This window comes from Sarcophilus harrisii, chromosome 2, assembly GCF_902635505.1.
Source record: "Sarcophilus harrisii chromosome 2, mSarHar1.11, whole genome shotgun sequence".
In the NCBI taxonomy this organism is placed as follows: Eukaryota; Metazoa; Chordata; class Mammalia; order Dasyuromorphia; family Dasyuridae; genus Sarcophilus; species Sarcophilus harrisii.
Window position 1 is genome coordinate 403,753,409 of NC_045427.1, and position 24,604 is coordinate 403,778,012.

At 38.8% G+C, this 24,604-nt stretch overlaps 1 protein-coding gene across 5 annotated transcripts in view; it reads right to left on the reverse strand.

The window, feature by feature from the left end:
• SLIT3 (slit guidance ligand 3) overlaps positions 1–24,604 on the reverse strand; it is a 772,326-nt gene that overhangs the window by 84,717 nt on the left and 663,005 nt on the right. For all 5 annotated transcript variants that reach the window (XM_031949421.1, XM_031949420.1, XM_031949423.1 and 2 more), the window contains 6 exons: positions 23,297–23,447; positions 20,665–20,739; positions 13,249–13,392; positions 11,678–11,821; positions 5,475–5,638; positions 2,387–2,519 (listed from right to left, as the gene is read on the reverse strand). In XM_031949421.1, coding sequence (XP_031805281.1) covers positions 2,387–2,519; positions 5,475–5,638; positions 11,678–11,821; positions 13,249–13,392; positions 20,665–20,739; positions 23,297–23,447 — 811 coding nt within the window. The remainder of the gene's footprint in view (positions 1–2,386; positions 2,520–5,474; positions 5,639–11,677; positions 11,822–13,248; positions 13,393–20,664; positions 20,740–23,296; positions 23,448–24,604) is intronic.

Genomic DNA, 24,604 nt, shown 5'->3' on the forward strand with positions numbered 1-24,604 from the left:
CCTCCTTTGGAACCCTCCAGAAAAATGTTAAATAGATTTGTTTTTGAAATTAAAATGAATTAAAATTAATTTTGTTTGGGTGTTTGGAAACAGTCTCTAAGATAACTAGAGAGAGCTGGGAGTAAAAACTAGAGAACCTGAGTCAGGAATCATTGGTCTGAAATCGTGTAGATGATCCTGATGTAGCTCGTTCAGACCTGTTTTCTCTTTCACAGGCATCCACTCCCCTTGCTAGTCTCCTTTCATTCTTCCTGCCCCTCTTATCCTCCCTTACACACATACACATAGACACACACACTTTACCATACCCATTCCCTGATGCCCCATCTTTACCACCCAACGGATGCTGGCAGGACATTCTCTATGGATATGAATGAATGTCTCTTTCCTTGAAGAAACATGGAAATAATGACAAACATAGGGAAGGCTCAAGACTTTCAAAAAGAGGAAAAAGGCTTACCTCCTAGCTCATGCAGATTTACTTTACAATTAAATCCAATTATCTTTGTTATTTCAATCTTTGTTGAATGAGCTTGAGGGGAAAGAATCTATCCATTTGTTTTTATGGCATTTTGTTCTTTTTGAAATGTGTCACCCCGTGGGACAATTAGCCTAGGAGATGTGTGCTTGGGTAAGACATTTTCCATAGCTCCTTTCCAAATGCTCATTGTGAACACTGTCCTAGCCTGTCCAAAGTATAGGGTGTATAGCTCCCTATTCATTCCTTCCTTCCTTCCTTCATTCATGCATGCAGCTGAGCGCCTCTAAGTGAATGGCACCAGCCCAAGCCCAGGGCTGCTATGCAATTTGAAATTCCTTAGAAGGGTTGCCTTCCTTTCCAATAGGGTGGTAGCTGCTATACCAAGCCCTGGGAGGCTTCACGAGCCACAGAACAAACAGAGGGGCATATGTTAAAGTAGGAGACAAGGCCCATTTCCACGGCCACAAGGAGGACCCTTGCCAGGGTGGATCAAGGTCAAACAAGCTCTCATTTGCTGACTTTGTACATTTCTTGGTATTTGTTGGACCACTTAGTAAATATTCCCAGATAAGAGAATTAGATTGCTGAGTAGAAAACTAAAGCACTGTTTTTCAGAAATTTTTTTCAGTCATGTCCAACTCTTCATGATCCCATTTGGGGTTTTCTTGGCAAAGATACTGGTTTGTCATTTCCTTTTCCAGCTCATTTTATAGATGAAGAAACTGACATAGTCTTTTGTCCAGGGTCACATAGCTGTTAAAAATCTGATGCTGGATTTGAACTCAGGAACAGGAATCTTCTTGACTTCAGGCCCAGAGCCCTGTCCACTGTACCACCTAGTCATCCTAAGGCATAGAAATGACTTGCCTGAAGTGATACAGCTAATAGATGATAGTCAGAACTCAAGCTCAGCTCCTTTGATTTCAAATATGGCACATCTGTGTGGGTGTTAGCAGACCCATTACAAGGCAAGATCACTAGGAACAGAGGCTATATCCAGGGGACAGCTTGTATAGTAGATAGTGCAAGGGACTTGGAATTAGAAAGACTGAGCTTTGAATCCTTTCTCAGATAGTTACTAACTGTGTGATCCTAGTCAAATCATTTAGCTTCTCTCAACCTCAGTTTTCTTATCTGTAAATATGTATATATATTTATTATATATAATATAATAATATTACTTTATTGTCTATATAATAATAACACCTACCTTACTGGGCTGTATAGGAATCAAATAATATATATGAAGAATTTTGAAAATCTTAAAAGTGCTATATATATATATATATATATATATATATGAGTGTGTGTGTCTGTATTAGCTATTTTTCTTATTATTACTTTTATGTTTTCCTCCATTACTTAGGAGCTTGCTAGTCTTCTAGCAATATGGATTATGGATTATGAATCCCCAGGCCTGAGAGCTCACCAAGGGCAGAGACAATATCTCCTTTATATGACTGAGAACTTTTGAGGGCTGTGTTTCTCCCTTCAGACTAAGGTGCATGATATATCCATCCATTTGACTGGATATGTTTTGGAGTGCATGTAGTATAATACCTTCCACAGAGTGGGAATGCATTTCTTGCTTTTTGAACTGAATTGGGTTGAAATGCCGCTCCCAAGGATGCAGACTTTTAGATAAACTATTATCCAAAGGGATAGCAATTGAGTCTTTTGGTGGATGAGAAAGAATAGAAACACTCTGAGATCCTCATATCCACCCCTGGAGTTTCTAGGTTTCAGGATTGGAAAGAGAGAACCCTCCTGCCTGGGACAGAAAGCACTATTAACCTGGGTGAGGTACACAGATGTGTAACTGGATGTCTGCTTCCACAACAGGGAATGCTTCAAAGAAGGCAAGCTGGAAAGGAGATGGGAGGAGAGGTCAGAGGGGATACTCACAGCTCGGTCACATCCTTGGGGATGCCTTTGGGCAGGACCCGAAGTCCTTTGTTGCTGCAACGTACCACCGTCTCCATACAGGTACACTGTTCAGGACAGCGGGGGGCCACCTGGCAGCTGCTCTCATCATTACCTAGATTGAAGACCAAGAAGAGAAAATGTGAGGAGACCTGACAACTGGGGAAACTGAGGAGGGAGGAAGTGATCAGGTTCCAGAAATGAGACTGTCCCTCTCCCTCTTCCCCCAAGGCCAATCTCTCTTCAGTAAATGAAAATGGGCCAAGGTGTGCTACCTCTGACTACAGCCAATCTTCAGGCATCAGTAAATAAAATACAATATAATCAGTGAACATAATCAATATGACATAATACAGTGAGTGCACGGTATAAAACGACCCCCATCTTGTTCTAGACTTCCACTTCCTCTCTTTCCTACTTCATCCTTTAAAGTAAAAAACAAAACAAAGCAAAAACCAAAAAACCCAACAATTTTCCTCCCCCAAAACCCCTAAAATCCTGTAGGTCCAGATTTCTTCAAATGGACATTCCGCTACACTTGGAGAAATCTAACCTATAAAGACCTTTTTCTATCAGCTGTTCATAGTCTTGGGACATTAACAAACAGAACTTGTCAGACCACTGATATCTTACTAAGGATTTAAAAATGTTTCAGCATCTCAGAGCAATCCATTGTAAATGACTAGTGAGAGGAGTTATTTTTAAAATATGAATGTGGATTTCAGTTCTATTTTAGATAAACTATTGTTCAGAACACAAGGAAAGAAAATCATGGGATCCTAGTCACAGAGATGTTGGCAGAGGTCAAAGGAAAGAACACTTGACCCCTCTGACAAGGAAGTTCTCTGGTTAAAATAAGACCCAAGATTTAGAAGTAGAAGGGACCTTTATCCAATCTCACTTTTCAATGAATAAACTGAAGCTCAGAAGTGATTAAACTTAAGTCCCACAAGAGCCGAGACTCAAACTCAGGCTCTCTGATTTCAATATCCAATACTCTTTCTAATACTGTCTTCTGAGCTGGGCTGATAGAAGGCAGCTTCTTTCCTGTTTAAAAGTAAATATTAACTTCTTATACTGTACAATCCCTGGAGACTATTCAACCACTAGGAGTAGATGAGATCCATGTCAAGAACCCTAATGGTTTAAACTGAAAACTTGGGGATCTGATTCTTCCCCTAATACCTTCCTGGTTCAGCCTACACTCAACCTACCCACTGGGAATAACATTTTAGACTATACTGATAGAATGCAGAATAAGCAAATCAATAAGTGGCCCATAGCAGGTTTTATCTCAAATACTGTATTCAATTCTGGACAAGACATTTCAAGATGGATTTTTATAAACTAAGGCATAGGGATGAGACAATGTTGAGGGGTCTCACAATTTTGTCATATGAGGAGCAGCTGAAGAAATATTCAGCCTGGAAAAGAAAAGATTGAGGAGGGACATAATAGCATTTGAAGTGTTATCATTTGAAGTATGTGAAGGGTTGTCATAAGAAGAGTGATTAGATTACAGCTCTAGAGGGCAGACTTGAGTTCAATATAAGGAAAGATTTTTAAAAATCAATTAGGGGAATTCAAATATGGTACAGTATATCTCACAAAATAATGAGTTCTCTGTTATTAAAAATATTCAATATCAGCTGAAAGAGCCTGTGTTAGGGTTGTTAGAGAGGGAACTCATAGGCTGAATTCTAAAATTATTTCCAGCTCTGATATTTGATGAATCTAGAATTTGAGACTTCATGATGCTCTTTCTTTAAGTTAGACATTCATTCATTAAAATCCTAATGAATTTAAGGTACTGTGCTGAGTCTGAGTATACAAAGACAAAAATGAAACCCTTTTCAGGAACATTACATTGTACTGGGTTAGGGGGGATGGTAGAGAGAAAATATTTGTCTAAATAAGGAAATAAAAGTTCACTCGAGGAGAGAAAGTAGATTAGTACTTGAGGGATTTAGGGGAGAACTTTAAAAGAGGGATGGCTCCCGAGCCAAGCTTGAAAGAAAATGGCTCTGGAAGGCAGAGGAAAAGAGGGAGTGCATTCCAGGCTTGGGACATCTTGTATTAATATAAAGAGGTAAGAAATTCCTCTGACAAGATATAAGAATATCCAGTTCCAGGATTAGCTAATTCATCCAGTTTGCTTGGAACATAGAGTACAAGGAGGAAAGAAATATGCACTAAAGCTGAAAGACAGGTTGGAGTCAGATTATAAAAGGTGTTAAGTTCTAGAATGAGCCAAAAGGGAAATAATGAGATTTTGGAGAAGGGGAGTGACATGGATTGCCTTAGAAAAATTATTTTAGCAGTTATGTGGAAAATGGTTCAGAGAGGGGAGAGGCTGGAATAGGGATGACCAGTTAGGGGACCATGACAATAGTTCACATGAGAGGTGATGAAAGAGTATGGCCTCACCTCCTCCTTTCACAACAGGACTTGGCAACTGATTGACTGTAGGAGATGCAGAATTAAGAAGGTGTTGGAGATTGTGAAGCTGGGTGAATAGTGGAGAGACACTCTTAATGGAAATAACATAAGGCACAGCCTGGGGGAAAGCGAAGGAAAAAGGCTTGGTACCTTCTTTGAAGAAAGAAATGAAAATGATCTTCTAGGAAAGAAAAATTCCTGACCAATAATTTGGTTAGTTATTCTTGTAAGATATTGAATGGAAAGCTTAGACCTAAGGTCTCAAAATACATTAAGGTCTCCTCTCCTGCTCACATTCTGTTCCTGAAATAGTAATACTGCAGACATTCCTTCTTCCAGAAACATTTTCTTTTTCATACACTTGTTTAATCATGTATATATTCATATAAACTATGTGGATAACGACTTATTTACCATTTACAGAGAGAAAAATTGAGGCTGGGAGGCTTAAGTAATTTTTCCATAGGAAAATGTCTTCAGACAGGTGTTTTCTAGCTTGTAATGAGCTTGAGTGCACTGTCTAGAGGCCCAACTAGAGCTTCTGTGCTTTTCTTGGGGAGGGCTCTGGACCACTGGGAGTTCTCCATCACCTCCCTCTTTCCTCCCCTCCCATATTTCTTTGCTTTCTCACCATCACAGGTGAAGTCTTGGATGGCCACATCCTGGATGGGGATCTCCTTGAGGAAGAAAGGCTTCTGGCACCGAGGATTCCCACTGACAATTCTTCTCTTCCTCAACCACTTCCCTAGCCATGCCAGATGGCAGTTGCAATTGAAGGGGTTGGAAAGCAAATTTCTGGAAAGGAAAAGAAAGGAGAGGTCCTCACCACATGCTTGTCTCTCTCTTATGGGGGAAACAAGTATAGCTGAATTTCAAACCAAGTGTCTTCATAGATCTCCTTTGGTCTCTAGACCTAACAGATAATAATCCCTTGAAGCAGTTTGGGGATACCATTCATTTCCTGAAATCTATGACATTTCCCAAGGGTCCTCCACTAATCACTCAATCCTCTGAGGCTAAAAAAGGAGAAAGTACTTCTGTTCTTTGAATTTCAGATTGGGCAATTCATAGAGTCTGGTCCAGGGGATCTGATAAAAGGAAAGAGTAAAATGTATAATTCCCTTCCTTGCCTCAACAATTAAATTCAGTTAGTATTTATGAAAGGCTAACTAGGTGCTAGACACTTCTGAGAATATAAAGGGAGAAAAAGCAAACAATTCCTGCCTTCAAGAGGTGGTTATTCAGTAATGATTGAAAACTTTATTATCCAAACTTGCTGGTTTCTGAATTCACCAATTTCTCTCTCTCTTAGAGCAACAAAGAAATGACACAAGTTTTCCCTTCTTTTTGTCAATGATAGGGAATTATGGACTAGAGAGTGAAGGAACAAGGAAAGAAATCAGTAAGGACCTCCTTTTATTAGCCTCATCAGCCCACTGGATATGGGCAAACAAAACATGGGATTGTGTCTGAGGCAGCAAGCTCTGTTAGAGAAAGCCATGGCTTTGACATCGAAAGGACTAGCTTCAAATTCTGACCCCAGAAATTAAGTAGCCATGCTCCTGGATAAGTTGTTTAACCTTAATAAACTTCATATACCTTATCTGTAAAATCAGAATATTAATACATCTGGTAACCTACCTATATGGGGTGTTTGTAGATAAGAATAATTTATTAAACTTAAAATGCTATAGAAATGAGAGTTGTTATTAGCAAATGGTTAATAGTGAATTAGCAAGTTAGTAAAAGAGTTGCCAATACTGAAATTACAGTCCCTGTACTCAAATTTTGCTTCTTACATTATCTGTATGGACTTGGGCAACTAGGTGTCAGTAGCTAGAAAGCTAAGATCTGAAGTCAGGAAGACGTTTAAATCATGCCTCAAGATACTTATTAGCTGTGTGACTCCAGCAAGTCATCTCACCTTTGTATGACTCAGTTTCTTCATTTGTAAAAGGCAGATAATAATACTTCCTATTTCCTAGGACTGCTCTGAGAATATAATAAGGTAATACTTATAAAGCTCATTGCAAACATTAAAGTGATTTATAAATGGGCATTTATTGGGGAAGTCACCAAACCAAATGGGTCTCTTCATCTGTAAAATGAAGTGGGGTAATGAGGGAGAAATACTGTAGGTGGTCTCTGAGGTCCCTTCTACTTCTTCATCTGTGACTCTATGATGCTCTACTATGTGGTATAGTGGAGAGAGCATCCAGGTGGTGAAATAGAGTGCCAGGTTTAGAATCAGAAAGATTCATTTGTGATGAGTTCAACTCCAGCCTCAGACACTTACCAGCTTTGTGACCCTAGGCAAGTCACTTAATCTTGCTGATGCCAAATTCCTTACTTATAAATGGCCAACCACTTTAGTATCTTTGACAAGAAAATTCTAAATGGGGTCACAGAGTACTGGGTATACTGAAAATGTAATGACTGAACAAATAAGACTAGAGAGAGCAGTAGCCTAAGAATAAGGAGACCTGGGATGCTAGTCCTAGCCCAACTCCTGACTTCATTTCTGTCTGCCTTGATTTTACAATCTGTCAAGACAAGGGATGGGGTTTCAACAAGATAGCCAAGTTTCTAATCCCAACATTCTGCAATTCTAAACAGGCATGTGAGAGGAAAAGATATTTCTGTACCTCTTGTACATATATATATTTTTCTAAAATAATTGCTTTTTATTTTTCAAAATATATGCAAAGATAGATTTCAACATTTCACCTTGCAAAACCTCGTGTTCCAATTTTTTCTCCATCCCTCCAAACCTCCTCCCTCTCCTAGGCAGCAAGTATTCCTAGGTTAAACATATAAATATATATTCTTAATAAATATTAAACAAACTAAAGCCCGATACGATCCCTACAGTGGTGTCACTTAATTTGCTCTCTCTGTCCATCTGAATTTTATTTAAGTCAAAAAACAGTTAGGTGCTAACTCTATGGTGTTGGCTCAAGCTTCAGGCTGTCTGCCTCCCTGAATTCCCCCTTATGTCAGGTGGTTGTTTCTTCAAACATCTTGCACAGAGTTGTTCATTCTCACTGAGAATCTTAACTATTTTAGCTTCAACTCCTTTCTCTCTGATGTATGGTGCTCCAATGTATTGGGAAGAAGTCCTGACTGGAAGTCAGGAAGCTTGTTCCCAATTTTATTACTAATCAACTGTGTGATTTCAGTAAACCACTTTCCTCTCTTGCTTTGGTTTTCTCATTTGTAAAATGAGGGTATTGCTTAGCTGATCTCCCAGCTTTAATAATATTTGGTCCAATTCTGCAGTTCCCATCAGGGTAGGCCCTCTGTGACATTATTCCTCCTTCCCTCAGGCTCCAATAATGTTATCAAGTGTGTTGTTGAGACTCACTAACCCCAGGCCCATAATGATGGTGACTGGGAGATGAGAGAAGAATGCTAAGTTCATTTACGGTATTATCTCTGTGCCTCCTGAGGTGTGGGGTTGATTGGAAAAAGGAAAAAAATAGCTCTGGGATGGTTCATTTGGGGAGACTTTGATAGAAGTCACTATACTGAAAATGAATGCCACGTAGAAAGAAATGGAGCTCTTAGCTGATGTCAGTAGGCTGCAAACATAACCAAAAATCCAAAGAACAGGATTAAAAAGTAACAACAGGGAAATGTATGTTAAGAAGAAAAGAAAGGCTGATCACATGTTGAAGGATAACAAGTAAACTTATTTGAGTTTACTTGAAAGATTAAGAAAGCCACTGAAAAATATGATTGATCATCTTTACAAAACAGATTGAGAGACTGAGGCACAGAAAATCTAAAGTGTCCCAGGTCACATTGAAGGTGTGAGATCTTTTCCAGGAAACAGTTTCTAGACTGTCTAGTAGAGGCCACATGATGTTTAAAGAGTTTAATGAGGACTGTTCCATTTATGTGTCTATGTCTTTGCAATTTATTTCCATAAGTGGGAAAGTCTGATGTAAAAATCTCACTCTGGACTGTAGCCAAGCCTACCAACTCAGTTAAAGGAAAAAAAAAACCTCACAGAGAATTAAATGTTTGTTTCTTCATTATGAGAAGAGGGAAGAAAGAGATTTGCTTGACCAAAATATTCCTTCATAGACAAGGGACATGTTTTTGCCTGCTGACATTACAAATAAACATAACCACCACACAGAGACCCCCTATCAGAATCATTGATGGGCTTTTTGAGCAGGTCTGGGGGTATGGCTTAATTACAGCTGACATTCAGAATCTTGGGCTTTTAGGACTGGAAAGGAGGTCCTTTCCAGGTCATGTCATCTAATCATAAGATTGTGATATTTAGAACTGGGAGGGACATGGTTCAATGTACTCCAGAGGAGAAACCTATGAAGTAATGAAAGATAGTGACTTGTATGGCATATTTATAGTAAAAAGAATATCAAAGTCTTGAGATCAAATCTTGACTCCCAGAAATAATAGGGTGATCTTCAGCATTCTCTGAGGCTGTTTGCTCATCTCTAAAAATGGAGATAATAGATTTAAAGGCAGAAGGCCCCATAAAGACTATCTAGTCATGTTCTCATTTTACAGATGAGAAAATTGAGACCCAGACAGGGATTATAGTCATTTCTTTCCTGGCTTTCCAGGATTACTATGAGAAAAGCACTTCAGAAAAGATGCTCAATACATGCTTCCTGATTTGCTAAAAGGCATTTTCTTCTCAATCCTATATGGATTATAAAGTAAGTCAAAGGAGTTGGTACATTTTGACAGGGGGTAGCTGCACATGAATCCCTTTGCAATCTTGCCTTGTCTTTTCTTCTGTGTGCTTGGCAAAGAGTAAATTCTTAATACGGGCTTTGTTTTTATTCTTTTTACTTACTAACTCAAGTTAAAATTGTCTTTCTCTTCTTACTCCCTAATACTTATGTATATACAGCACTGCACCTGCTCATGGCCTTGCTTCTTGGCGTCCACAATGTGTTTAGGTACCTCCACACCCTCACACAATTATACCACATGTATGTGTATGTATACACAATGCATATACAACTATCTGATTCTGATAGGGGGTCTCTATATGTACAAAACCGCTGTTTTATACAAATTATACAAAATTCTTTCATCAGCTTTAAAAAAAAAATCTCAGTCTGTGAGTTTATTACCACCTCTTTTAGGGAAAGTAGGTTAGCATATTATTATACAAAAACACAAATGTACACACACTTATATGTGTATATATACACATAACTGTGTACACACACATATAATTTCTAATATTTCCACATAGACTCAAGGGCAGGAACTGTGGTTTTCCAGTTAGACTCTCGGCTCACACAAAAGCACAGCATTTCAGGGACCTCAGAGGCTATAAATAGCTCAGTGAATACCAATCAATCAACACACATTTATGTAGTACCTACTTTGTACCATGTACTGTGCCAGTGCAGGAATCCACTCTAAAACACTCCTGACAAATGATCATTCAGTTTCCATTTGAAGACTTTCAGTGAAGGAAAACCTCTTACCCCTGCCTAATGTAGTCCACTCCACTTTTGGCATCTGGTTATTGTCAGGAAGTTTTCTCATAAATCTCCCCCTCTCATAGTGTTCATCCACCTGTTCCTAATTCTGTTCTCTTTCATACTGATAGCCTTTTCTTGAGGACTGAGCCATGCATTTACCGTCACACTGAGAGCTCCCCAAGGGCAGGGATTATTTTCTTTATTAGACCAATATCCTTTCCCTTTAGGAAAAACATTGAATCTTATCCTTAGAATATGAGCTCCTGCTCTTTTGGGGATGGCAAAGAATTGGAAACTGAGGGAATGCTCATCAACAGGGTCAGGACTAAATGTGATCGAATGCTATTGTCTGGTTGGAAAGATGAAGGGGGCTATTTCAGAGAAAGCGGAGATCTGTGGGGACTAAGGCAAACTGAAATGAGCAGAACCAGGAGAACAATTTATACAATAATATCATATATTATTGTAAATAATTTCAATAAATGCAATATTATAAAGAGGCAGCTAGGTAGATGAGTGGTTAAGGGTGTTGAAAGGAAGATCTGAGTTCAAAACTTGCCTCACTTATTAGTTGTGTCTGCATAAGTTATTTAACCACTCAGCCCCAGTTTTCTCACCTCTAAAATGGGGATAAAGTAGCATCTATCTCTCAGAGCTGTTATGATGATCAAATCAGATAAGAGGCATAATTTTTTTTGCAAACATTAAAGCATTTATATACAAAATACAACCTATAAACACTAGTTATTATTATTAAACAGAAACAACTTTGACAAGACTTAAGGATTCTGATCAACTCAATGACTAATAATGATTCTTGAGCATTCATGATGAAATATGCTAACCTAGTTTCTGACAAAGAGGTGGTAATAAACACAGACTGAGATTTTTTTAAAGGCTGATGAAAGAATTTGTTTTTCTTGACTCCACATCTTTTTAACCAGTGGTTTTTTGGTAGGGGTCTGAGGGAGCAAAAGTAAATTTTCATTGACTGAAAAAATAAAAATTTTAATGAAAATAAATGAAAATAAAAATCTAATAAGACTATGAGCTCTCTAAGAATGGGGCTATAACTTTCCTGTTATCATTTCATCATCCTCATAGTTATTGAGTACTGACTACTTGCTCAATCAAAAAAAAAACCAATGCAAGATAAAAATTAAATTAATAAAATTCAGGACTTTTATCTTGTTATGTAGTAGTCTCTCTATTGCATCAGGCTGCCAAGGTAATACAGAGATCTGTGGAGTGGGAAGTCAAAGAAGGCTTTATCTAAGTGTGGCCAGGAGGAGTTTTCCATCCCTCCCCAGGGCTGCCTCTACTAAGCAGAGCAGATTGTTAGGACATCAGAACTTACATGGTTGACAGGGAGACAAGTGTGGTGAAGGCTCCTGGGGTGATGGTGGTGATCCTGTTGTCATAGAGGGACAGTAGCCTCACTGAGCTCAGTCCAGCAAAGGTGTCATTGTTTACACAGCTGATTAGGTTGCTCCGCAGCATCCTGCAAGAAGAAGCCTGGTGATGAGTGGTAGACTGGAGACTTGTTTATTTCTCCACCACTGTAGGGCTCAAAGTCAGCATTAACTCCTTAGGTCCCCTCTGATATTGCACAGACCTGGGTCCCAGAATGAGCTTTTTTGGGCATGTATGCATCTCTGTGTAAGTACATTTAAAGGGACTGCATTGCACACACAGGACTTAGATTTTAGGAAAGGCATTTTAAAACATTCCTTCTCCTAAGCTATTGTAATGGAGGTCTGGCTCCATGTGCAGACTCCATCAAATTTTTTAACTGATGCAGGCTCCTCACAATGGAGGACACTGATAGATTATTTCTGGGGGAATCATGATCAGGTATAAGGAAAGTGCCTTGGGGAGCCTGCGGAGCACATGTAGCCATTCCATCTTGGTTGGCTAAACCTGGTGAAGGAGGAGGTTTTAGATGGCTTCTGGGGACATTCAAAAAAGGCTTGTTAACATTAACCACTTTCTCTTTATCTGGTGAGAGACTCCTTAGCTCACAGGATCTGATGAGACACTGGGATAATGTTGAGAGTTTTGAAGGGTTGATAGAAAAAGACACAGGAATCTAGGAGTGGGAATGAGTTTTGAAGGCACTACAGCATCGATGCCCCAAGGATTTAGGAATGGACTTTGGGATCAGTCCAGTAGTATCTGAGACAAGGTTCATCTGGCATCATGCCTCGTAATTATAAAGTTGGTTGGATCAACTGAGCTAAGTTATGAGCTTTTTATCCCAGAATCCAAGTTGGTATAGAAAACAGTCAAATGCTCTGAGGTACTTTGTGTGGGAAATGTTTGTATGTTTTTTGTGACTATGCCTTTGATGGAAACATCTTTTTGTAAAAGCTAATTGTTATGTTAAAAGGAACTAGGGTGCTGGTAACTGGCACCTAAAAATGGGGGGACAAGTGGGGCAACTAGTTGGTGCAGTGGATAGAGCACCAGCCCTGAAGTCAGGAGGACCCGAGTTCAAATCTGGTCTCAGACACATAATACTGCCTAGTTGTGTGACCCTGGGCAAGTCACTTAACCCCAATTGCCTCAGTAAAAAAAAAAAATTGGGGGATGGGAGCATAATCAGTGGAAGTTGAGCTGATGGCAGTAGAAGAGAGATATCTTAAGCTTTTAGGGTAACTCTAGACCCCTGAGGAGGAGGTACAGGAGCACTTATCACTAATTCCTCTGTAAGAGTTACAGATGATTTCACTTTTCTCTCATGATGGTACCGGATGATTAATCTGTAACCATTACCACTCCAACATTTTATCAATCTAGAATCAAATGCTTACTACTCCCTATCATCCTCTGCTCCCTCCTATTCTCTCCTGACTTCTCATTCTCTTGGTCCCACCTCACCCAGGATCTCCATCGCTATTCCAACCTACCGGGTTTGGGGTCACTCACATTGTCTTGAGGCTGGTGAGCCCGCGGAACATTCGTCCATGCACCAGCTCCAGCTGGTTTCCTGTCAGCATCAGTTCCTGTACATTGGCTGCCCCATCAAAGACACCTTCCCGCACCTCCTTGATCTTGTTGTTACTCAGGTTTCTGAAGGAAGAGAAGGAAAAAAGAGAGAAGAGGGTGAGGGAAAAACAGTGATGACCTTAATGGTGTGAGAAAACCACTGCCCTACTGCAACCAAGTGAGGATGGGAGGGTAAAAGTGGGACAGGTGGGGAATAAGGACTATACCAGTACTTTTTTTGGTACAGGGAACTTCCTCATTCCATGCAGAGGAAGCAACTTCTCTGAAAATTATTGTTTTAGGGATTTGCCAAGTACAGGTTAAGTGATGTGGCCAGGGTCACACAGCCAGGATGTGTCAGAGGTTAAATATACAAAATGAACACCCAGGTTTCTAGGTCAGCTCTTTATCCACCATACTTTGCTGCTTCTCCCACATACAAATAAAATATCTGCAAATGACAGGGTAGGAGAGAGTAGAACTGGCTACTGAAAAGAATCCTCTGCAATGTGAACAATTGTCACTTTCGATCAAGCAGGTATGGATCAGACAAAGGTTAACATCTATGATAGTGGCAGATGAGCGTATGTTTGTGTGTGTAAAATATAAAAGTATCAATGCATCTATAGGCCTTAGAGAGGGAAAAAAGTGATAAAGGACAAGAATACAGTGTCCAAATGAGTTAATGGGGGAGCTGCAACAAGAAAAGGAAGGAAAAATGGAAGTGAGATGCTCTAGGATCTCAATGAATTATGAAAGGCACAACTCCTACATCTTGAAAAGGCAATGCCATTAAAAACAGGAACTCACATAATGACCAGTCCTGATGGTTTCATAAATATAGCTTTTTGAATATTTGGTATTTTCCCACCATTTTCAGCCCTTGCTCTCACATCTCTCCCCCAGGCCCAGCTTTCAGACCTGTGCTCTGAGATAATATTTTACTCTTTTACTAAAAAAAAAAAGCCACCTTGGAGCAAACATCATAAGAAGATTATGATGAACTGGCCTTGATTGCTCAATCAAAACATTAACCACTTGTTTGAGACTCTTCCCAGGCAAACATCAATGGTGCATGGCTCCATCCCACCCCCATGACAAAAGAGCCCAGATTGTCAAACATGAAAGGCTTCCAGGGCCTAACGAATGGAACAGAACCAAATGATATTTACACTATCCAAGGGAGGAATTTAGCCTGACCAAGCACATCCTATTCTCCAAACAAATAATCTGTCTGGAAAGCCTCCTACACAACCTCCAGTGAACCATCCAGTCCATCCTGCCCTGGTGATTGGGATGGGCACACTAACCTGCAGACAGGAATACACCGGCACAGCTGTTGCAGACATATTCCTTGTTCCGTAATAGCCTTTTGTTGTTCCTTTCCCTCCCATCCCAAGAAACGATACAAACAATAGTTGGAAAGGCACTTGCCTCACTGACAGAAATATATGTGTGTTCCTCCTTAATCCCTTATAGTTTCTCCATAGTCCATGGAGAAATAATAGGTTAAATTTTATTCTATTTAGGATCATTATTTTATTTCATTTGGGTTTAGTCTGTTTTCTCTTAAATCCTGGGAACCTGGACATAGGATAACCCAGGAATCATGATAATGGAATGAGAAGATTGCAAATTAACCCAGATCAGAAACAAAATTGGAAATAAAGGTTACCTCTATAGAAATAATTCACTCATAAGCTGGAAGAGGAAGATTTTTGCTTTGAGAGTTGGGCTTCTTGATGGACTAAAGTGGCCAGAACAGGCAACAAAGATGAGTACAACTACTTATGAAATGACATTTCCAGACATCTGTTTCTTTAAATATACAAAATTAACACCATATCACTGTAAGGTTTCACAGTGGTTTTCTCAAGACTAAGGGTAGAAGATAGAAGAGCTTTAAGTTGTTCCAACGCAATTGATTGTATTAGAGAATGGTCTAAGGAGAACTCACATTATTGATTTGCTAATGTGGATTTCTTTGACTTCTTCATAAGAAACATTGAGACAACACAGTTTAACAGTATCACTTTTCAATATTTCACAAGCTAAAGCTTTCTAAAACACTTTCATAAACCAATATCAAGTCTTTGTTAAGACAAAGTATCATATTCATTGTAGATTTTTTGTTGTTGTTGTTTGTTGTTGCACTAGAAGCTGGGAGAAGAGAAAGACTGGTCTATACCACACCCAATCATGGTAGACCAGAGTACAGAACTAGCAGTTGCCAAAGACTGGGAACTAGATTATTATTTATTGTTTACCATACTTTTGTATTTTTTAAAGTATTTATGTATTTCTGGAACTTTTAACATGTATAAAACTGTGCTACCATGTTTTTATTAAGTTTCTCTTTTTGAACATGTCCTTAACAAAGTAACACATTTTGACACATTTTGAGTTCTGTGCTCCTAAACCCATTTCCACCATAAGCTCTGCGGTTTTTATTGAGCAATTTTGCATAGCAAGGTACTTTCTGGAATGTATATGTCTAGTTATAGCAGAACTTCCGGCATTTTCAAACTATTGCTTCACATCCAAGATTTAGCTGAAGCAGGGCAACTTGGAGAAATCAAATCTAAGGAAAAACTGTACACCCAATGAACTTCTGTTTTCAGGACCCATTTATATTCTTTCCACGAAATGTGATTGTTGTCGCCTCCATAAGCCAAGGGGAGTCTATCTGGCTACCTCTGTAGAGCTTTAGTCTGACAAGGCAAAGCTCTGTCTACTAGGGGTCTCTATTTTTCATGCTTATTAGATATACTATAAACCCTGTTTGACATGAGGGAGGTGGTTGTCATTCAGGTGAAAGAACTGATTTCAGGCTCAGACAGCGATGGAGCTAAGAGACAGGAAGAACGTGGAGAACATCTCTTCTCCTAGAAACTAATAAAATTGGTTGGTGAAAAAGTTGCATTTTGGGTTTCCCATCTGGACAGACAAGCATGTGTAATGCAGTCAAAGGAATACTGCTTCTGCAGTCAGAGCTGGGTTCAGGTCCTGCCTCTCACACTTAATATCTGTGTGAGCTCGGTAATTTACATCACTAAATTTCCTCAGGCTTCAGTTCCTTGGTCTGAAAAAATGAAGGGGTTAGACTTGGTGACTTCCAAGTTCCTTTGAGACTCTACATCTATGATCCTATGTCATGGTTGAGAGATTTCATTGATGGTTTCCTTTAGCACTGAAACTAACTTGAAAGTCAGTGTAAGCATGCAGAACATGCCTGTGATCCTTGCTACTGGAGAGGCTGAAGCTGGTGGATTGCTTTACTTCAGGAGTTTTGAGCTACAGTAATGCTAAAGCAGATGTGGTATCCCCATTAATTATGGCAAAAATATAGTGGATAGCGCAGGTTGGAAACAGATCAGGTCAAAGCTTCCCCATTAATAATTAGCACTAAGTTCAGCCCTGAATGGCTACTGTACCTCTAACCTAGGATAGGGAAACTCAGAATTCAAAAAGATAAAAAATAATCAATGTAAAACAGGGATTCTTAAAAGTGTGTATGTGTGTGTGTGTGTGTGTGTGAAAGATCCTTTTGCCAATTTGATGAAGCTTATGGATTTCTCAAAATAATAAAACAAAATACATAGTATGACAAAGGAGACCAATTATCTTAAAGTCTATAGTAGATATGAGTAAACAATTCCAAAAGAGTCAAATCATTCAGTAGGAAGTATTGTGCTTATCCAGGATTATTTCTTCATTTGTATTTAATATATATATATATATATATATATATATATATATATATATATATATAATCCTTGAAAATTCCAGTTGGGAGTTTATTGTATTCAAATTTTCTTCATCTGCATTCAATATATAATAATAATCCTTGAATTTTCCAGTTGGGAGTTTATTGTATTCAAATTTTTTCTTAATTCACATCCAGGGAATTATGAAAATTTTTTTTAAAAAACAAGTTAATGGATCCCAGGTTAAGAACCCTTGGTATAAAACATAAAGCTTAATGAGCCTTCACTACACTGAGAAAATATACTGTAGAGAAATTTGATTTCAGATTTTATTTGGAGTTATAGCAACAACCCCTTATATTTGTTTTATATTTTTCAAAATTCTCTGCTCTGATATAATTTTATTCTCACAATGAAATTAGAGCAAGAATTTATATCCTCATTTGATACAACATAATAATAATAATAATAATGGCACCTACTATTTATATAGTACTTTAAGTTTTGCAAAGTACTTTACAATATTGTCTCACTTAATCAGCACAATAACTGTAAAGTTAGTACCATTGAAGTGCATCTAGTGGTAGAGAATTGATGTGAGAATCCCTTCTATTCGGAGACACACAGGTCCAATGTGAAAGAATTCATGAACCCCAAAAGTCTGAATGGCAAAAGGGATTTTTATTGGCTTGAGAAGCCAGCTTTGCTAGAACGACAGACTCCTCAGTGGCAAGAGTCTTGTTAGGGAAATAACAAAAGGTTATCACTAAGAAGAGAATGTCTTTGCAGCAGGCAAGAGTCCTGGCAGGCAACTGTGCCAAGAAGAGAAGTCGCTTGGCAAAGCATTATCCTACTTTGGACTTCTGCAGAGATTAAAATTGTCCTTTATAGCAATCTGAGTCTAAGGCTTTCCATTGAATGAGATTCCTTCAGTGCTGTCAATGCCTCCCAGGCCTAGATACTTATCTTGAAGTTTCAAGCCACTGAATAGGCCCAGATCTCCAACTGAATAAAATCATTTTGAAGGCTTTCCTCCACCCCCCTCAATCAGAGTCTGGAATTTCCTGAAGAGCTCCTGAAGAAGCTATCTCCAAAAGATCAATGGAAGGTGATTTTGACCAAGATCTCCAATTGAATGAAGCCACTTAACTTGTCAGGGAAGATATTTTTTCCCAGATTTTTGGAGAGACTCTGAATCTCCCTTCTTTTACAGATCAAAGGGGACACAGTTTCAGAGTTCACCCACATTGCTTCCCCCCAACAGTCAAGGGTTCATCCCCATCACTATTATCAACATCTCTATATTACACATGGGAAACTGAAGCAAACAGGGTCAAGTGACTTGCTCAAGAGGACAGAGCTAGTAAATGTCTGAGACAGGATCTGATTTTCTGTCATTCTAATTCTAAGTCCAGTGCTTTATCTACTACACCAATTAGCTTCCTACCCTTCCTGAGACTCAGTGTGTAAGTGACTCGTTCATTAAGATACAGTTTACTGGGGGAAGACAAAGATCAAGCATTTCTTAAGCATTTATAATGTGCTTAGCACTAGAAAAATTAAGAAAGACAAAAACATTATCCCTGTCCTCAAGAAGCTCATATTCTAAGCAAGCTGGAGAGTCTCTGGAGTCAGAATATAATATTGTGGGCAAACATGTGGATGCGATCCAAATTGACCAAACAATGCATCAGGAGGTGATTGCTCAGATTACAAGAAAAGCAAAAACTGCTTTGCAAAAGGCTTCACTACAGGGTTCTTTTAAATAGCCAGCTCTCCCAGCAAATTGCAAATGTGAATCAATTTACAACAATGATTTGCACATTTTCTTGAAACCCAAATATGGTATAAAGCAAGGTAGATATCTTAGAGTCCATTCTATCTTTCTTTGGCTCAGTAACCATTCCATAGCAATGTAGAAATCTCTGCTTTCCAGCTCTATCCTCCCCTCAATCCTTACTGAGTAGAAGATACTGTAGAGAGAAGCAGAGAAATTGCTACTGGAGATGGAGTCTATTTCCTTCAGCCCTACCAGATCCCCCTAAGGGGCAAATGAAGTTGCTTTGACTAAATCCAGAGTCTCCAACAATAACTTTCTTCCACTCCTAGTAGACAAGCCAGAGATCAAACCTGTCACTGAACAGTGCCGCCTAAGAACTCTTTGTGAAGGAAGGAGTTCGGGTAGAACTTGGCCAATTAGGATGGCAGCAAAGGGTTTGGTGAGGAGGTTGTGATGGCAAATCCACAGGAGGCCAACACTTCTTAGTGAACAGCGGGGTGCAATCACCTCTGGCTGCCTGTTTCCAGACATCTGAAATACACCTGTGTGTTTACATTCTCATCTCCTGCCAAGAATGGAGCAAGGAAGACTTATTGCTTCACAGGAAACAAGAGCAAAACGGCTTCCCGCTGGGTTCTGAATAATCATATGGCCTTGGCAGAAACATTGCCATCCTTCATCCCATTCCCTTTCAGCTGGGTTTAGGAGCTTAGAAGTAGCCTATCACACCCTTTGTAGTCCTTATTAAATGAAGAATGCTATTTATGCCTAGAATAAACTTTTCTTCTCTGAAGTCAGGACCTAATATAATAAATATTTTTTTTCTGGCTATGTGGGAAAAAAGGAGAGGGAGCAATGGTATAGTGGATAGAGAACTCATCTTGGAGTCAGGAAAATCTAGTTTTGACTCCCATTTGAGATGTATGGTAGGTGTGTGATCATGAGCAATTATCTTAACCTCTTAGTTTTTCAGAAAACTCTTGAAGACTACAAATTAACAAAGAATTGTCTATCTTCATTTGTAGAGGAAGTTCCCCATGTCAATGAAATCACTGGTTGGTACCAATCAAAAGGATAATGAATCATCTTTACTCAAGAAATGATATCCCTCCCCTCCAAAAACAAACAAAAAACATCTTTAGTTAAATATTTCTGGCCCAAATATATTTTCTTTCTCTTTCCCTTAGGAAACTAGAAAAATAGCAATTTCACTTCTCAACAAGAAGCAAACCCATACTCAACAATCACCCTCCTGAATTTTTTCCAGTGTCAGTTAAAACCCTGCCTTAAACAAGAAACTTTTCCTCATCCTTCCCTCTGTTGATTATTTCCAACTTATTCCATCTATATCATATTTGTACATCCTTGTTTCAATGTTGCCTACTTCAAAATTAGACTGTGAATTCTTTGAGGGCAGGGTCTTTTAACTTTTATTGTAACCTTAGCACAATTTCTGGCACATTTATGGTTGTTTAGTTGTGTGCAATGATTCATGATACCACAGATGATAGCACAGACCATAGCACATCAATATTCTTCCATAGGGATTTCTTGACAAAGATACTGAACATTTGCCATTTCTTTTTCCAGTTCATTTTACAGACAAAGAAACTGAGTCAAATAGGGTTAAGTGACTTGCCCAGGATCATACAGCTCTTAAGTATCTGAAGCTGGATGAGAACTCAGATTTCCTTACTCCAGGTCTGGCACCTCATCCACTGCACCATGTAACTGCCCCATTTTCATGATCACACCTTAACTACTTGATGGTTATCTAGGCTCCGACTTTGCCTATTAACCTTGCAGGACCATTAGCTCTGCATCACAGGTGCAATGTAGTGGCTATGGCTCAGAGTCCTCTCTACTCACATCTTCCTCAGGTTAGGCAGCTTCTTGAAGATCCCAGTGGCTTCTAGAACAGAGATTTCATTGTCATTTAGGCGTCTGGAATGAAGCAAAAGAGAAAAGGAAATCAGGTATTAGGATAAGTGACTTCCATTCCTTCACCCTAGAAGGGCTATGATCTTTACTGAGATAATGTTATAGCACTCCACATGTCTTTAATTCCTAATACCCTACAAAACTCACAACATCTGAAAGATATAATTGAATAGAAACTCAGCTGTACTATCCAATGTTCCTCATTTGATTACTTGGCATCTTAGTTCTAAAAGTAATGGAGAGGCACTAGAGGAAAAGAAAAGAAAATCACCACTATCTATCCACCTCCATCAAGAATCATTCTGGACTACAGAAAGATGTCCTTTCTTGTTTATCACATAACAAATCCATACATATACTTATCTCAGCATCTAAACTCACTATTAATTTTAATTCAATTGGGCAAAGGTACTATGTAAGAAAAGAGTATTAGATGTTAGAGGAATAATAATAAAAACAGCACCTATATATCACTTTAATCTTTGGAAAGTGATTTATAAAGATTATCTCATTTGATCCTCACAATGACCTTGGGAAGTAAGTACTATTGTTATTCTCCTTTTACAGTTGAGGAAACTGAGACAGACAGAAATAAAATAACTTGCCTAGAGAGTCAGTCATGCAACTAGTCTGAATCTGGATTTGAATTCAGATATTGCTGATTCTAGGTCTAGAGCTCTAATCACTGTACTACCAAGCTGCTTCAAGATGTATACTGATCTCCATGAAGTTTACATTCTGGTAGAGATAAAAGCATGCTGATACATCAAGAACTGTAACACAAAAGAGAGGGATGAGATGGAGCAGTGGTTAAGGGAATGGCTTTCAAATCAGAAGAATGACTTAAAATCCTGCAACTCACACACACACACACACACACACACACACACACACTCTCTCTCTCTCTCTCTCTCTCTCTCTCTCTCTCACACACACACACACACACACACACACACACACACACACACGTGGTTGGACCAGACAACTTAGACTACCTCTTCAAGTTGTAGGTAACTAAGACTATTAAATGATAGATGAGTAGAGCTACCTGCATGGGTGGAAGGAGTTTTCATACCTGAAGGGATGATCTCATAGGTCCAAAATAAACACAAATAAAAAATCAAAATAATACATCGGATGTATAAAAGAAAGTGCTAGACGAGGTCTAAAGGGAGAGGGGTGATACCTGCTGGGAGTTGGAGTCAGGGAAGACTTCATGGAAAAATTATCATTTGATATGATCTTTAAAAAATGGGGAGGAATTTAACTGGGAAAGAGGAAGCTCATAAAGAAAACAGAAACCTCCCATTTTTGCAGTGCTTTATAGCCATCTTTTCTTTTACTGGTGGGTGGCATAAAGTGAATAAAATTCAAAGCTTGAGTTCAAGACGCTTCCTGGCTATGTGACTCTGGGCACTTAACTTCTTATGTGTCTCAGTTTCCTCATCTATAAAATGGGGATGATAGCATCTATTTCCCAAGGTTGAGAGGATCAAATGAGCTAACATATATAAAGCTTTTTGGAAAGCTTAGAAGTATTTATATAAATGGAAGCCATTATTAATATAGTTACCATTTCACATATGAAGAAACTGAGAGCCAAATAAATGAGGTAACTTTTGTATTGTCAAGTGGCTAATAAGGGGCTGCAGTTAGAATTGAAACCAAACTTTTTCTGACTCCAAACCCATTGCTCCTTTGACCATACCACATGTATATTTTAAAAATATGTCAGGCCACCCACCACATCTCTGAGATGGCTCACTTTGCTAAATAAATATATACATATATATGTGCCCAAGGAATGCTACTTGCAATGTACTGTGGTCAGAAAAAAGAAAAACTTCTAATTGTCAATGATGTTTTAGATACTGTAATTATGGTCTGCCCACTGATACCTTCATTAGCATAACTTAGCTAAGAAAATACCTTCCTATCTCTCTAGTCTTCTCACACTTTACTCCCTTTATACTCTACAATCCAATGATGCTGGACTTTCTGAAACAAGAGTCTACATCTTCAAACTCCAGGCATTTTTACTGATGATCACTTATCCCTAGAACATTATCTCTCCTTACATCTGCCTCTTGGATTCCTTCAAGGCTCAGCTAAAAATCTCGTTTTCTTCAAGAAGCTTTTATGGTTCTCCTTAATGCTAGTGACTTCCCTCTGACCTTTCCTCTCATCTGTCTGTATCTGTCTTATATGTACATAGCTATTTGTATGCTTTTCCTCCATTAGAATGTAAGCTCCTTGAAGTCAGGGATTGGGTTTTTGTCTTTCTTTGTGTCATCAAAGCTTAGTACAGTGCCTGCCATAGAACAGATGCTTTATAAATGCTTGATGGCTATTGACTGATCACCATTTTAGCAGCTTCATAGTTATGATTTTCTGGGAGACCAGAAGAATCTTTGCCTTTTCTAGGTACTGCCCCTCAGCCTCAGGACTGAGTCAGGTGTCCATCCATAGAACACACCTGATTCAACAGAACTCACTAGTCTGTGGGATGGATATTGGTACTGGTGATCACAAAGGGCCTGGAGAGTATCAGAAGACTTACAGGTCAGTCACATATTCTGGGATATGGTTTGGGATCCGGACCAGTTTCTGGTTGGAGCAGTCCACGATGGTGCCTTCACAGCGACACTTCTCGGGACACACGAGATCCATGAAGCAATCCCCACTGAACTTGTTCCGATAGTCCTCAGAACCTGGGCAGGGAGGTAGAATAGGAGTCACATCAGCTTCACATATAGCTCAGATATAGGTGACAGGAAAGTATGGGAAGAGCCTGGTGCACTATCCTGTCCATAATTGCTCTTTCTTTCCTAGATACTTGATTCGTAAATCTTTTTTTAACTGTCCCTTTTCTGTATCCCCTGTGCTTAGTACAGTGCCTGGTACATAGTAGATAACTAATAAATGTTGATTGATTGATTGATCCAGCATGGTATAGTACGATAAGCATTAGACTAGGAGGAGCTGTTCTAAGCCTAACTTTGTCATTTCTTAGTTGTATTGCCTTGAAGCAAGTTGTTTTCCCTACTCAGGGTTTCCTTGTCTTTAAAATAAAGATCAGATAATCTCCAAATTCTCTTCTTGTTCCAACATTCTGAAGAAAAATGATTGATACTTTTTTCTGGTACTATCTACCTCCTCCCTGCTTCCTCCATCCCTGCCCCCAGCATCCCCATTTTTCTTGGTATCAATTATTTTTGGACAAACGTTTAGGCTTACTTTTCATTTTCATATTTTCACTTATAATCTCAGGGACCAAAATTTAAAAAAAAATCAAGAAATTGGAGAACGGTTTGTAGCTATTGCAATTAAATCTCACTAATTCAGATTAACTGGAGTGGAGGCAGGAGTTAAGCCAAATTAGAATTATAAATTATTTTGAAGAAATTAACTGTTATTCCTTTGAGATATATAGGAACTAGAAATGAGCTAATAATATACTGCCTCTGAGAGACTTTTGGGTGAATCACTATAATAAAGAGACAAGAATCATTTAAAATTTTATATCTGAAAGTTCCAAACTTTTATTACAGTAATTTTTGTGATCTTCATGAATACTTTTGAACATCCAAAGGGATTTAAAAACAATTTGTTTTTATGTGTAGTTTAAAAGTTTCCTGTGTAATCTTTATGTCTTTGATTTACCCTTTCCTTATTAACAAACAAAGGCAAACTTTAGGCCAATCCAATAAATAATTACAAATGCAAACTTAATGGTGACTGAAGTGGATTTAGTCTCTTTTTAATGTTGATTAGGGTGACCAGGATAAACTTTCTCATTCCTAAGCTTTCTTTTACTCATGTTTCCCCCGATTCCTAGGTGGCAGGCATTTGCTTAAAACTAAGGTAG